The following is a 14,666-nucleotide window of genomic DNA, read 5'->3' as shown; positions in this document are numbered from 1 at the left end:
TATGGCTGTAAAAATGACAAAAGGGACACACTGACGCAGAAACCTCACTATGGCCTGATAAATTGGTGCTACAGCTTAATTCACACAGACAAAGGAAGCAAACATCAACATGGTCGGACGATTAGTTTGAAATAATTATCCTATACAGGAGTATCACATCGATCATTGTAAAAAGAAAAAAAAACAGATTCCTTAGAAAGCTTAATGCTAAGTTTACTTGACAGTTTATGGGCCAGCTTATTTAATGAATTTAAATTTGATTTTTTAGCTGAACCGGTCCGAGTGTGTCAACAAAATCCCTTACTAACCCTGGTAGGGGTGAAAATATAATGACACATAGCAAGGAGACAAACAATATGAAAAATCGGATAGAGTTCTGATAACGATTGAATGGGAATTTAAGTTGGTGACTATACAGCATCTGGACAGAGGTGTATCGAACCATACGCCTTTATTATTGGATACTGAAACACCGACATACACGGGAATAGGGTGCCAGTTCAAAATAGAACTTAGGTAGTTCTCCTATGAGGATCTCTATGATAAAGTCGTTGAAATTTTGAATAAGCTGGTCTCGAGGAGAAATTTAGTGCAGAGTTGGAACAAAAAAATGAGCGCATTATGCAACTATTTATGTGGCGGGGTGCCTCACACAAATGGTCTGTACAAACAACATTTTCAATCTACCATAAATGCTTTAGACATGCCGCTGAGATCCAAGATCTACATGGAGTTGAATGGATCCCAATTACAGCCCCATTTAAGGAAATGGAAATTCGGAATGCAGTACATATAAGATGGAACATAATAAAAAAGGTGAGTGGCTGAGGGTGTGACTTATTATTAATAAATTCATTAGGAAATGATTTTGATTCAATAGTGTGGCGGAACCGCCCTAATTAACTTAGCTAAAGTACAAATAAGTCGCCTGACATGCGGTCTTATGCTTTAACCAAGTTAACCCGGCAGCCCGTCGGATTTCATCCGATAAAACCACTACACAGGATCGAGAAAGCAGGGCTCACACGAAGGTGAGTGGTTCCAGAGAATACAACAGATCATCCCAAAATTAAACAAGTACATTAATTTTTTACAACACTGGTTCGAAAATCAGAGTTTTATAGAGTTCTTAAGCAGCGGAGAAGATAAACCAGCGAAAGCTAGCGCCGAGGGCCGGATGTCACTGATGAGACCGATCATGACATCACTGATCCCTATCCTCGCCGTCCGAGGAGGGATCTCACTCGACCGTCCACCTAGGAGGAAGCTGGGGAGGCCAAGTGCCAAAAGCAGCAAACTCAAGAGCTTCAACATCACCTGAAAGATGCGCCATAAGCAAGGCTGAGCAACTATGGTCAACAAGACTTAACCGGCCGGGGAAAACTACTCCACCAACTTCTAGACATGCAAGGTTTTTTGGCTGAGGGGTTTGTTTTGCCAAAAGTGACTACAGTAGGTCCTTACTTTCAATATTTTAGCTTCCAGTTCTAGGTTCATTTACCAAACTAAGTCAACGACTATACTAAACAAGCAAAAGTTCCCAAGCAATTTATGACAAGAAACATATTACATCATCATCAAGTTCCATTCTTACTCAGTGTAGCATAGCAATCAAGCAGTCCCAAACTGTGAGAGGCAGACGAATCGATTCGAATTTCTTAACCATGCATGGCGAACCTAATCTCACGAGATCCGCGCACCACGAAGGTCACTTCATTTGTCGTCCGTCCCCATCAATTCCCAAGCGCGCGTCAGGTCCAAACTTCCCTTGGCATGCAATGCTCCACAGTCCCGACCTCTTGCCATATTGTGACCGCACTTCCACCCACATGATGCACCATGGGAACCTCGTTCCAGGGACAGCAAGGGTATAAGCCACACCCTAGTTCAATCAGGTACTAGGCTTCTCCATCCCATACTAGGTATGAGGTTAGTACTTTCAAATACTTGATCACGAACACCAACACTTTCTGACCTTAATCAATTTCAAGTAGATAGATGGGGCCATCCACCAACCACCAAAATAGTTCACAAGACCCTGCCCCGTCCATCATCCTTATAGTGGTAACAAAAAGGAGAACAAGCAACTCCTATGACTCGCGAGTGATAGGGAATCACTCGACTTTTACCGAGTCCTGTTTAGGGATTGCAACTACTCAGCCTGTTATGCTAGTGTTCATATCAAAGGGAACTAAGTCATGCATCTATGGTTCCAAACAACTCCTGAACGTAAATGCACATACATACAATAGAAGGCATGCGCAAGTTTAGAAAGATCGGGTTATGCTTCGGGGCTTGCCTTCGAGCGGGGTGGAAGCGAACTAGTCTTCAGCGCTCTCGGGCTCAGCTCCTGCAGGCAGCTCAGCTACAACTCCGTCTTCTGGCACCGGGTGCAGCTCGTACGTGCTGTCGGTGAGGTTCAGCTCTACACAAAATACAATGCAAGGGTGAGACACTTAGACGGTGGTTGCAACAACACTTGCAAGGATTTAGCCCAAAAATTGTAGCAAAACTATAGGAAAAGTGTGAAACCCTCCTTTATTGGATTCTACTCAGAAAGAGGATTCCAACCCTGTGATTTCACATTTTTATGATTTTTCCTCGATTTAAGATGAATTTTCCAAGCTTCTGCCGATTTAGAGCAAGATAAAAGAGTCGGGTCAGGAAAAACTTGCGATCTGACCCTTAGACCTAAGGAATAACTGTACCGGGGTCCTCAGACTTAACACATAGAAGTTCCCAAAATTTTACACAAATACCCTTGGTCAAAAGAAAAAGACACAACGGAGCCCTCGGGTGAAGCGGACAAGGGTCAGGCGAGACAGACAGGGTCGGGCGAGCTGGAAGGGGTCGGCCGCTCACCTTTGGTCCTACTGATGAAATCTTGGGGTCGGGAAGAAGCAAGCTCAGGTGGAACGTCGAAGGGCGTTAAGTTTCGGGCGGCGACGAGGTCCAGCGGTGCTCCGGCGGTGGGGGTGCTTCTTGTGGACAACAAGCAAGCTCTAGCGCTACATGAAGGAAAGCAAAGCGGCGGGCGAGGTCAGCAAGGCATGTCGTTGGGCGGAAAGGGGGAGCTCCACAGAGAGCTCAGGCAGCAGTTGCGATGGAGAAGAAACCAAGCAAGCAGTGCGGCAACGGCAATGGTAGCGAAGGGAACTCCCAGAGGAGGCTTTGGTACCCTTTTTATAGCTGCGCGAAAGTGAACGAGCTCGAGCAGTGCGAGGATAAGATCGAGTAAGAAGAGAAGTGCTCTGCCGCGGCGGCGATTGGTCGGCGTCTCCATTGGTCGAAGAAGCGGAGCTCCGGGGACAGGATCCTACGGCATTGAGCAAGGAAGACAGCGCTAGGCAAGCATGGTTTTGCCGGGTGGGAGGATTGGCGAGGTCGAGCGCGTGCTTGGTCGCGTCAAGCGCCGGATTGGGTGCGGCGAATCAATATTGGCGGACAGGAGGGAGGGAGGTGCACTGCAGGCGAGGGTGCTGCAGGCGACATGACAGGGCGAGCGGTGTGACACGAGCATGCGCGGACTAGCGGCTCTGCTGGGGTACACTACTGGTGAGGCGGGGGAAAAGAGTTGTCACTACCTGCGTGGTGGTTGGCGAAGACCGCAGCGTCGCGGGGCGCGCGCGGGGGCAGCGCGACTGAGGTGTCACGGAAGGGCCAGAAGGCATTGGGGTGCGTGACCGGGGATCCGGGTGAGGCGATGCACGCGGGAGGCGAGGCGGTACTGGCGCGGCAGCGGCCAATCTTCGGTCGCAGCGGCGGGCAGTGCGCCTTGCGCAGCCGGTGAGGTCTCGGGTGAGACGAGACGGGGCGGAGAGGTCTGCGGGGCACTTCTGCGCGCGATTGGGAAAGAGGCAAGCTGATCCATCTTATCGCGGTCGGCGACTGGGCGAGTTGGCGCTCACCGGTGAGGTCACCCCATGCGGCGGCGGCTCTCTGAAATAGGGCGCACGCGCGCTCTGGCGCTCTTTGTCCGATAGATCCGCGGGATTCTTTGCCGGGCCCATCTTCCAGCCTCTTGATCTCCCGATTTTCAAACTGTACCACTTTGACTCCCTTAATAAGAGTTGTAGTACTCAGGCCAAGACCAAACTCTTATAATTGGACCGAGTTCAAAAACGCAGTGGATTCAGAGATCCAAAGCTCCAAAGTTTCGGGGCTGATTTGAGCTGCAGATTTGGGAATCTTCGGAGGCGAATTGGATCAAGCTCCAATTAACAAAGTTAAAGCAGGGACTTCGTCCTCCAACTTCTATAAAGAGTTTTCTTGACGTTCTTCTCAACTTCCCAAATATAAATCCTCCCTAAGGCGCTAGGTTGGCCTGAAAACCAAACTTAGCTAGTATAGCTCAAGAAAGGCCGAGTCAACTAGATTTTGGGACTTGTTTTAAGATTAAACCCGGCTAAGTTAATCTAGGTTGTTACAAATAGATACATCTGCTAGGATAAAAGAAGGCTAAGGGTGTCAGCTGGCATTATTCAAATTCTAATCCTAGGTTTAATCCATTGATTCAAGAGAGAATTCCCAGGATGGCCCTCAAAATAATGACAGTTCCTGGTCCTCAAAATTTGAAACTTCCTCATTTAACTCTCTTTTTAACTTTGGTTCCACCCTTCCGTCAGGTCTTAGTTATCTCGCTTGAACAGTAACTAGAGGTTTTTGACCCCTCTTTTCTTGACTAAAACAACCTCCAAATCACCTCGAAAATTCATATAACTTTTTACAATGATACAACTGATGGAGATGAACCCATTTTGCAAACAAAAAGCATATGTAGCATTTACTATCTTAAAATTAAAATTCACCAAATTAGGCTACTTTTTAAGACTATCTAACTTTTCATGGCACACAAATACTATCAAAAAATTGAGAAAAAAATACCTAATATTCCTAAGATGTATTTACTAATTACTAAAATTATTTTGTATCATATGTTACTTAGAGAATTTTGAAGTTCTCTTAAAAATTTAATTTTTGAAAGAAAGTTTATATTTGTATCAATTAAAGAACTTCAAAATTCTCTAAGTAACATATGATACAAAATAATTTTATAAATTAATAGATCTCATCTTAGAAATATTTGGTATTTTTCCTCAATTGTTGGACAGTATTTTTATGCCATAAAAAATCAGATAGTCTTAAAAAGTAGCCTAATTTGGTGAATTTTAATTTTAAGATCATAAATGCCACAATTTTTTTTTTGCAAAATGTATTCATCTCCATCAGTTGTATCACTGTAAAAAAGATTTATGGAATTTCGAGGTGATTTGGAGGTCATTTTAGTCAAGAAAAGAGGGATGAGAAACAAATTTATGGAATTTCGAGGTGATTTGGAGGTCATTTTAGTCAAGAAAAGAGGGATGAAAAACCAATGGTTACTGTTCACACGAGATAACTGACATAACTGATGGAAGAGCCAAATAAGAAGCCAAAGTTAAAAAGAGAGCCAAACAAGGAAGTTTCAAATTTTGAGGGACATAGAGGGAATTGTCATTATTTTGAGGGCCATACAGGAAATTCTCTCTTGATTCAACCTATGAACTCTCCAAAGTTGTGAGCTACCCTCCGTTCCAAATTGTAGGTCGGTTTAGCTTTTTTAAATTTATAAACGTTATTATACACCTATGCATTAATCTATGAACCTAACAAAGTTAAAAGGATCGTATCTAAATGTACTTAGAAAAGTCAAAACGATCTAAAATTTAAAATTTTGAACAGCCGTACTAACTCTTTACCGCAGCAGTCTAAGGCCTGGTTTGGTTAGTTTGCTTATTTTTAAGCACCCGTCACATCGAATGTTTAGATACCAATTAGGAGTATTAAACGTAGACTATTTACAAAATCCATTACATAAGTGGAGGCTAAACGGCGAGACGAATCTATTAAGCCTAATTAGTCCATGATTTGACAATGTGTTGCTACAGTAAACATTTGCTAATGATGGATTAATTAGGCTTAATAGGTTCGTCTCGCTGTTTAGCCTCCATTTATGTAATGGGTTTTGTAAATAGCCTACGTTTAATACTCCTAATTAGTATCTAAATATTGATGTGACACTTGCTTAAAAATAAGCAAAGGAACCAAACGCTCCCTAAGTTTGTTTCTCTCAGACGTATGAAGTGGCCAAGTAGGCAGGGTGGGACCAGGTCAAGATCGCGGGAGCAAACAAAGCCTGAAATTTGAGCAGACAAGGTGAGTGGCCGAGCATGTGACTTTCCCATCGGTGGCATGCATGCATATATGTCGCCGTCGCATCGTGCACCGATCCACGTGAAGATGACGCCGTGAAGGGCGCGGCTCGACGCTGTACATTTCCCTCCGCTCCCTGTTGCCACACATTTTTCTCTAGCTCTTCACAAGTCTCTCGTCCCTTCGTCAGCTGATCCTGATCGATCTCTACCAGAAGCTTCAGAGCGCACACAAAGAATATTTCCCTCGCTCACACGGCATATCCGCCCCATCTGGGCCATCGGCCTTTGTGCTGTCACTGACCTGACAGCTTCTTTGGTTACATGCTGAATTCTTTGTTTGCTATCCATCTGGGCCATCGGCCTTTGTGCTGGATAAACTAAGAATCCATGGGGACGTTATGTGGTGCGAGTTTGCTCAGCAACTGCGTTTGATTGTTTTGGACCTGACCATGCAGGTTAGTGAGTTGCATTGTCCCTTTTTGTGTTTGACGGAACAATGTTAATCTACGTTGCGTGTGTTCTTGTATTTTCTAATAAGATGATAGGACTCTGAACTAGGTGACTTCTCCAACAGAAACTGTTTTTTCTTATCTGAAGTTCATTCTGAATTTCGGTAGAATTTATATTGGTAATGCCACCAATGTTTAGGCAATCTTTAACTCATCCGTTGACCATGATATTTTCTGTTCACAAGAAAGTGAGTACAGCGTTCAGTAGCATTCCCAACCCCCAAAGCTTGAGCAGATCAGCTAAGAGCCTACCAAAATAAACATGGTTCAGGCCGCCATTTCTTGTTTCCAGTACTCTTTATCACATACTATATGCTCGTAGCCTAAGAGGGGAGGAGTGAATTAGGCAACTTAAAAGGTAAACCTATAGCTTCCATCAGTTGCATTAAAATATAAACTAGATCATGCTGTCTAGATATACAATCTACGATTGATCTAGTGTGAAACCCTCATCCAAAACAAGTTTTGCAACCTATAGCAAATCCTATCAAGATACTACTCTAGGAAAGTAAAGGCACACAAGTTGCAAGTATGAAATGCGGAAACGTAAAGGGGATGAGAGGAAGCAAACTCTTGAGACAAGGATTTATCCCGTGGTATCAGTAGGCACTAAGCTACCACTAGTCCACATTGTTGAAGCATTCACACAAGAGTATTGCTTCCCGGTCTCTCTCCCAAGTTGCCCCTTGACTTGCCACAAAGGCTCGGCCACTAAGGCTCACGCCAAGTCCATCGGTCACTTTGATGCCGTCTCCACTAAGGAGCCTCTCCATGAAGGGAGGGGGGGTCTCCACGTCCCCCGAACAAGGTTGTCGACGCCACTCCACACCAAGCTGGAGGGTCAAAGACTTGCCGACGAGCCATCAAGGTTCCAAAGCATCGGCACACCTCTTGTACAGCGGTGGTTCACTCTAAAACTTGACTACAAGGTCGACACACCTTGCACTCACTCCTCTCTAAGCATATTCTAGCACTAATTACTCTTCTAAGCTTGTGCTAAGCCTTTTGATGGACCACTTAAGCACTTTTGGTGCCATGGATGTGTTCTTGATGAGTCTTGGTCTTCAATGCATCCCTAGGTACTCTAGCTACTCCAAATGGGCGAGTGGTGGGGGTATAAATAGCCCCAAGGTCTCAAAGAGCTGTTGCTCCAATGGCTAGTGAAAAAAGATATCATCGGATGTTCTGATGATCTATTTTTGACCTGCATCGGAACATCCGGTGCAACTAGCCGTTGGCTCCCCACGCACAAGTTCCTCAGGAATTCATCCGATGCTTTATCTGATGCCCTCATCGGATCATCCGGTGCCACTGTTCACGTCACATGGCCCTTGGATCCCCCTGATGTCATTGCTCTGATGGTGCCGTCGGATCATCCGGTGCTGAAGGATTTTTGCCTAAAACCTCTCTGAAACTTATCAAAGAAAATATGCATCGTCCGACGGTCAACTCCATAGGGCATCGGAACATCCGGTGCTATATGATTTCCTCTGCCTCCTCAACGAATTGCTCCGACGCTTGTAAAATTACCCCCATCGGATCATCCGATGCACTCGAGATTTTTTCCTATTTTTCCCGTTGTACCAATTGCTCCAATGGTTGCTCCGACGCTTCTCAGGTGGGGTATCAGAACATCCAATGGTGCATTTTTCTCTATCATTTTAATGCTTCAATATCATAGAATAATCTTAGATATCATGGCTTGGTCACTTAAATACCATAGCTTGGATACTCGAATACCATGATTTGGATGTCAAGAATACCATTATTTGGACCTTGCCATAATTTGATTTGCATTCTTGGGCCCTAGAAAACCTACAAGCTACATGCTAGACAAAGCATTAGTCCCAATAATTATATTGTCACTCAATCAACAAAATCACAAACTATAGCTTAATGAGACCATGTTCGCTACATATACCAAATATTGTATCAAAGTTTGCTTGTTTAGTTATAACAAAATTTAGAAAGCGTTGGCGTTTAATTTCATGAACTCATTTTCCTTCTCCTTGCATTGACTGGAAGATCGAAGATACCTATACATTCAATATATATGATCATGTTGTACTGGGCCCAAGAAGAGAATATTTCTGGAGAATACAGCAGGGAACATGCCAGCATATCCAATTCATCAGATCTGATCCAATTCTTCTATCATTGCCATCCTACATCATGCGCACGATCTCTATTTTTCACTTGCAAGGACTAGCCATCAGGCCGGATAGCGTGCTAGCTGTTCTAGTTTATTCAAGCGTCGTCGCGTAGACACACATACAAAAGATATATGAATCTTTGAGATCATCTGGTCCCATGCTTGCTTCTTGCTAGGCTGTTCATGGACCAGAGCTCTCTCCATCGTCTAGCTCGCGCATAAGATTCCATCCTATCCGGCGCTGCAGTCCTCACACATGTCACTGTCTGCCATTGCCATGCATCGTCATCGTTCCGATCTCGCTTGTTCGCTCCATAACTCGATCCGTCCTTCGCGTACGTACAAATTTGTGCCGATTTCAGCAGATATTTTTGCACATGTACGTGTGTGCTTTCAGTTAGTCACGGATCATGACTATTCCGTAGCACGGATCGGGCACGGGCACGGTGAAAAATTACAGGACTTGTGCTGATTTCTTCTTTGACATGGTTGTTTTGGTCGAACTGTTGATTCGTGCGTGCCCATTCAAACCTTTGGGTTCAGTTAGTTGCTATCTTTGGTCGAACCTTTGGTAAATTGGTAATGTTCTTCCAGCATGCACACAGTTATCTTTTGGCAGGCAATAGCTCTAGTTCATTTGTATCAACGTTTTATACAATAAAAAATATCTATTAGTATAAATTCGTAGATTCGATGTACTTTGCTTTCGTAACTGTAGTTTAGTTTTAACCGAATCCTCTCTACTTCTTCGCTCTGATTTCTTACAATTTTGTTCAGAACCCTTTACGATAAAAGTTAAATTTCCATATATTTGTATGGGTTGACTTGTTGCTTCCGTGGAACCAAATGAAACAGAAACTTGTTCAAAATAGTACCTGCCTTTGAGCGGGAATATTCAAGTACACCTGCAACCATGCACTGCATGTTTCTACAAGGAAATAGAAATTAACTACAAACCAGTTGTACTCCTAGGTAATTATTTTATAGCTTCCGCCATTCATAACACCTATCCTTCCTGGAAGAGTTTTTATGCGGTTTCATGGGCGTAGGGCAACATGATTAACACAAGAGAATGCAAGCTTCAGATGCGATCGTCCTCCACTCCTCATGGGAGCAATAATCATGCACAGCTCTAAGGTATCTGCATAAAACTAAGGAAATAAGTCTAGCTCAACTGATTAGGGTGGGAGGTGTGGTCGTGCACTTTAACCATCCAAGTTCAAGTCCTCTCTAATTCAAATTTGTGTGCCTATTTCTTTATCTTCATGAAAAATCGTCTAGCTTCTCCTAAGTTGATCTAATTTTTTTAACTACATAAAACTAAATTTTGTAGAAAAGCTTGTAATAATTCTAGAAATTAAAAGAGGAATGAAACAATGTCCCGGAAAACTTTGAGAAAAAGATGCCTTACGTAACAGAAAGGCGTGTTTGTAACTCAGGATCAGGGGATAGACCCAACACTTCTTCTTAGAATCCAACATCGAACTGAAACTTTTTGTCTTTGTATAAATAAAGGCAGAACTAACAAATGAAAATGCAGCCCCGTCAGTCTTGCTTGGCTCCATCTGTGTTAAAAAAAAAACCTTTGTGTTTGTAAAATAGAACTACGGATAACATTTCCAAATTTTGGAGACGATGACCTTGTGACAAACAACGACTGATGATAAACCTCCACTGATCAACCCAATCCAAAGTCCAAACCGTCACTAGAAAACCTTCTCGCCCTCTCTTGTTTTTTGTTTTGTCAGCTAGGCTAAGAACAAAGCAGCTCGCACGGCCTGGCGCTGGTGCTTGCGCCCCTGGTGGGACCGGCCACGAGCAGGCCTGGCTGCTTGGTCTGCCTCCCTGGGCCTCACGAATGATTGATGCCCGCGGCCGTCTCGGGCTTTCGGCGACGGGGAAAGGGATGGGGGCCGGGACGCCATAGTTTCCAAACCCTCGAGACGCTTCTGCGCCGGTCGGCACGGCTAGCTGGGCACAGCTGGCGCGCCCGCATTGGATAAGGATTGGGCACGGGAAGCACCTGGAGGCGCCACGTCGTCCGTGATCCGGTTGTTGTTAACGGGTCTCGTGTTGCACTCTAGCCGGCCCGGGTGGTGTATTGCGGTTCGTCAAGGTGTTCCACTCTAAGCCTAACTTCCAGTGTCTGAATTGATATCGTTTCTTGAAATTCATCTTTTCCGCTGCGACACAGTAGGCCGCGTCTATCGTCCTATGCCTCGACATTTTGTAAGGATTGCCTTTGTATGTATGTAGATATTTCAGTCTTGGAATCGGAATTAGCATCGGTAGTCCTGAATACCAGCTATTTGGATGGCTTACAATTCGGAATTGGAAATCAACCTCAATATCGAGCGGTATTGACCGCACTCACACCTCTTCACCCTCGATACCGAGCGTGCCTCCTCGATATTGACTGGAATCGGTCCTCCCCCATGTCCCACATCTCTCCATTTCTCTCATAGTCTTGAGCCGCACCACCCCTCTGCCCTGGTCCTCCTCCTCATATTCCTCGCACACGGTGACCCATCCCTTCTTCATCGCGCCCGGCGCACTCTCCCATCTTCCTCGCGGCGGCGCATCCTCCCATCTTCCTCGCGACCCACGCAGGCTAGGCGGAGTTGCAGCCGACGGTAGGGGTGCCTGCGCCGCTCATCGAAGCAGGGAATTGTGGCGGCAGCGCGGAGGCCTGCCTTGCCCGCTCGCCCCTCTTTCTTCTTCCTCACGGCTAGAGCCCCCTCCCTTCTTCCTCACGGCTGACGCAAGCTGGGCGGAGTTGCAGCCTGTGACAGGTGCTGGTGCCGCTCGTCGAAGCCATGACCCGCGGCGGCGACGCGGAGCTCCCAATCCAGCGTGGAGGCCTGAGCTCTAGGCGGTGGGGGGCAAGGTCTGGCCCTCCCACAGCAGTCGCCCACGCGTGGTGCCTACACCGCCTGTCGCTCCTCTCTCTCTCTCTTTCAGTTGAGCCATGCCAGGTGGCGAGATGGAGAAGATGATGTCAATATCAATTTCACCATTTATACATCCGAACATGAATCTGTATTTGCCATCTCATTTGATTCCATGTAGCAATTTCATCTACATCCAAACAACAGAATTGACATTGTAACCCATTTCCAATACTACTCTGCTTTGGTATTGGACCCAATTCAATTCCAAGCTCTCCAATATCTATATCCAAACGGATCCTACAATTTGTTATTTCTTTGCTTCTCCACTGATCACTGACAATTGTACCACATTGTTAATGATCAAATGAACTTGAACCTAAACAATAATCGATTTGCAATACCCATGAAGAGGAGGGCGGCCATAAATCGACGCGTCATATATCACGAATGCAAAGATGCCGTCACGCGTGCTGTGGATCAACACATAAAGAAAGGGTGTTCATTGTGAACCCCATTGTCAGTGAAAATGGCCGAATCCTCTAAAAACTACTTGAAAATTTTAAATTACCTAACTAAATTCCATACATACAAAGGACTAGGGGTAGGGCGCGGGTAAGAACATGTGATTAGCTAACTGAAAATTGAGGATGAGCATATAGTTGGCTTCTACCTAATAGGGAGGAAAAATGGGGAAATAACAAGACGAGGTAGGGAATTGGTAGAGGGATTGTTGGGATCCGGGTTTAGTGGCATGTGTCCATGCCGGTCAAGGCAAAATTCTGCCTCACCTAAAATAGATATAGAACCAGCATTAATTCAATGGTTTGGAAATTATATTGGCCTGCGCATTTTCAAATCTCTGGGGTTGAATATTTGAAGTACCATTTCTAATCTGTTTACATTTTTTGTTCTCACTCGGGTAAAAGTAACGAACATGCATGCTTACAATTACAACCGTTTCATCCTAACAAAGTTCAATGTGCTTGCTTTGGCATCGATGTTATGGCAAGTCAATTACCCATATCGGATCTATAATAATAGTACCAACCCGGTCCATTATAACCTCAAATAGTTTTTTTTTTAATTGTTTTGCATCTGAAGAGTGTTAAGTGAGGCAGGCAGCTCCCCTATAAGAACGGTGGCACACTCGCCCCGTCCTCGATCTGTATTCTCAGCCAGTGGCTACCATCGTAGCTCCTATCCCCTTGGTCAGTCAGCTCCTCGCCCTTCCCTGCCACCGCCACCATGTCGGGCAACATCGCCTTCGGCCGCTTCGATGACTCCTTCAGCGCGGCCTCCCTCAAGGCCTACGTCGCCGAGTTCATCTCCACCCTCGTCTTCGTCTTCGCCGGCGTCGGCTCCGCTATCGCCTACAGTGAGTCATTGGTCATTACAACTAACTAACTTGCATGTGCTTGGTCGACGATGTGCGTTCACTAACGAACCGTATCGGTGGATCGTTGCAGCCAAGTTGAGCGGCGGCGCGCCTCTTGACGCGGCCGGCCTGGTCGCCGTGGCGGTGTGCCACGGGTTCGGGCTGTTCGTCGCGGTCGCCATCGGCGCCAACATCTCCGGCGGCCACGTGAACCCCGCCGTCACCTTCGGCCTCGCCCTCGGCGGCCAGATCACCATCCTCACCGGCCTCTTCTACTGGATCGCCCAGCTCCTCGGCGCCATCGTCGGCGCCGTCCTCGTCCAGTACTCCACCGGCGTAGTACGTCAACAAGTTCGCCGCCGGCAGCTAGAGCTCGATAAGCAAACCGAACACTGACGCAAGTTTTCTCTTGGGCATGCAGGCGACCCCGACCCACGGCCTGTCGGGCATCGGCGCGTTGGAGGGCGTGGTGATGGAGATCATCGTCACCTTCGGCCTCGTCTACACCGTGTACGCCACCGCGGCCGACCCCAAGAAGGGCTCCCTCGGCACCATCGCGCCCATCGCCATCGGCTTCATCGTCGGCGCCAACATCCTCGTCGCCGGCCCCTTCTCCGGCGGGTCCATGAACCCGGCCCGCTCCTTCGGCCCCGCCGTGGCCAGCGGCGACTTCACCAACATCTGGATCTACTGGGTCGGCCCGCTTGTCGGCGGAGGCCTCGCCGGCATCGTCTACCGGTACATCTACATGTGCGGCGACCACGCCCCCGTCGCCAGCAGCGACTTCTAAGCGCGCGCCGAGTGACCGTCGCCGTGCATTGTTGTTTGGTTTCTCTCAATCGTAGTGTTGGCAGCATAAAGTGAGATTCAGGCTGTGATGAGCAGCATCCATTGCAGCATGTCGTTGTTTGGTTCGGATCAAAGCCCCGGAGGCTGTGTGCGTGCGCTTGGATGATTGGTTGGCCATGTTTATTTCTCAATTTCCTCCTTTTCTGTAATGTGGTGAGTGTGAAGTTGGTGGGGTTCAAGAACCAGTGCGCTTCCGTTGACTTTTTAATTTATTGCACGATTTGCAGTACATTTTATTCAGTTTGTGCCTTCCGCTTTGCTACGATTTACCACATGCTTCCGCTTTGTAAGATTACTGTCAGTATTGACTTTTGCTTTCTAAAGTTTTGACCAGCAGTAATTTAAAAATGTCACTTCAGTTAATGCCTTAATGGAAAGGTTTATATCTACTAGCAAACAATCGATTGTCACAGCCTAGCTCAACACTGAACTCCCTAGCAATTCTTCTCCGTTTTTTTACGAAAGACCTCCCAAGCAATTTTTATAACAAGGCGAAATTCACATAACACTGACACACATTTGTCCTATGTGTTCAAGGAAATTCTAGAGAAGCAGCAAGTGATGCTTCTAATTTTTTAATCCATTATGCCTCCAGGACTTCGTGAGTAAAACGAAAGGGATACGACAAAAGCAAAAGTCCTGGAGGAATTTGGTTATAGTACTCTAAAGGGATAAATTCACTGCTACAGAAAGCGG

General features: G+C 46.1%; 1 protein-coding gene and 1 long non-coding RNA gene across 2 annotated transcripts; one reads left to right on the top strand and one right to left on the bottom strand.

The window, feature by feature from the left end:
• Positions 1 to 920: 920 nt before the first annotated feature.
• On the bottom strand, positions 921 to 7,777 carry LOC140222506 (uncharacterized). The gene is made up of 2 exons (XR_011898046.1): positions 2,300 to 7,777; positions 921 to 1,317 (listed from the first exon to the last, which is right to left on the bottom strand). It is a non-coding gene; the product is annotated as an uncharacterized lncRNA (long non-coding RNA).
• Positions 7,778 to 12,898: 5,121 nt separating this feature from the next.
• Positions 12,899 to 14,210, top strand: LOC117853268 (probable aquaporin TIP2-2). Its single transcript, XM_034735654.2, has 3 exons — positions 12,899 to 13,121; positions 13,213 to 13,460; positions 13,543 to 14,210. The coding sequence occupies exons 1-3, from the start codon at positions 12,992 to 12,994 to the stop codon at positions 13,909 to 13,911; spliced, it is 747 nt and encodes a 248-aa protein (XP_034591545.1). The 5' UTR covers positions 12,899 to 12,991; the 3' UTR covers positions 13,912 to 14,210.
• The last annotated feature ends 456 nt before the right edge of the window (positions 14,211 to 14,666 follow it).

This window comes from Setaria viridis, chromosome 4 (genome assembly GCF_005286985.2).
Source record: "Setaria viridis chromosome 4, Setaria_viridis_v4.0, whole genome shotgun sequence".
NCBI classification, from domain to species: domain Eukaryota; kingdom Viridiplantae; phylum Streptophyta; class Magnoliopsida; order Poales; family Poaceae; genus Setaria; species Setaria viridis.
This window is presented reverse-complemented; position numbering and strand designations above follow the sequence as displayed.

Coding starts and splice junctions, on each gene's coding strand:
- LOC117853268 (XM_034735654.2), top strand. CDS start 12,992: ATGTCGGGCAACATCGCCTTCGGCCGCTTCGATGACTCCTTCAGCGCG. Junction 13,122..13,212: donor CGGCTCCGCTATCGCCTACA/GTGAGTCATTGG, acceptor GGATCGTTGCAG/CCAAGTTGAGCGGCGGCGCG. Junction 13,461..13,542: donor TCCAGTACTCCACCGGCGTA/GTACGTCAACAA, acceptor TTGGGCATGCAG/GCGACCCCGACCCACGGCCT.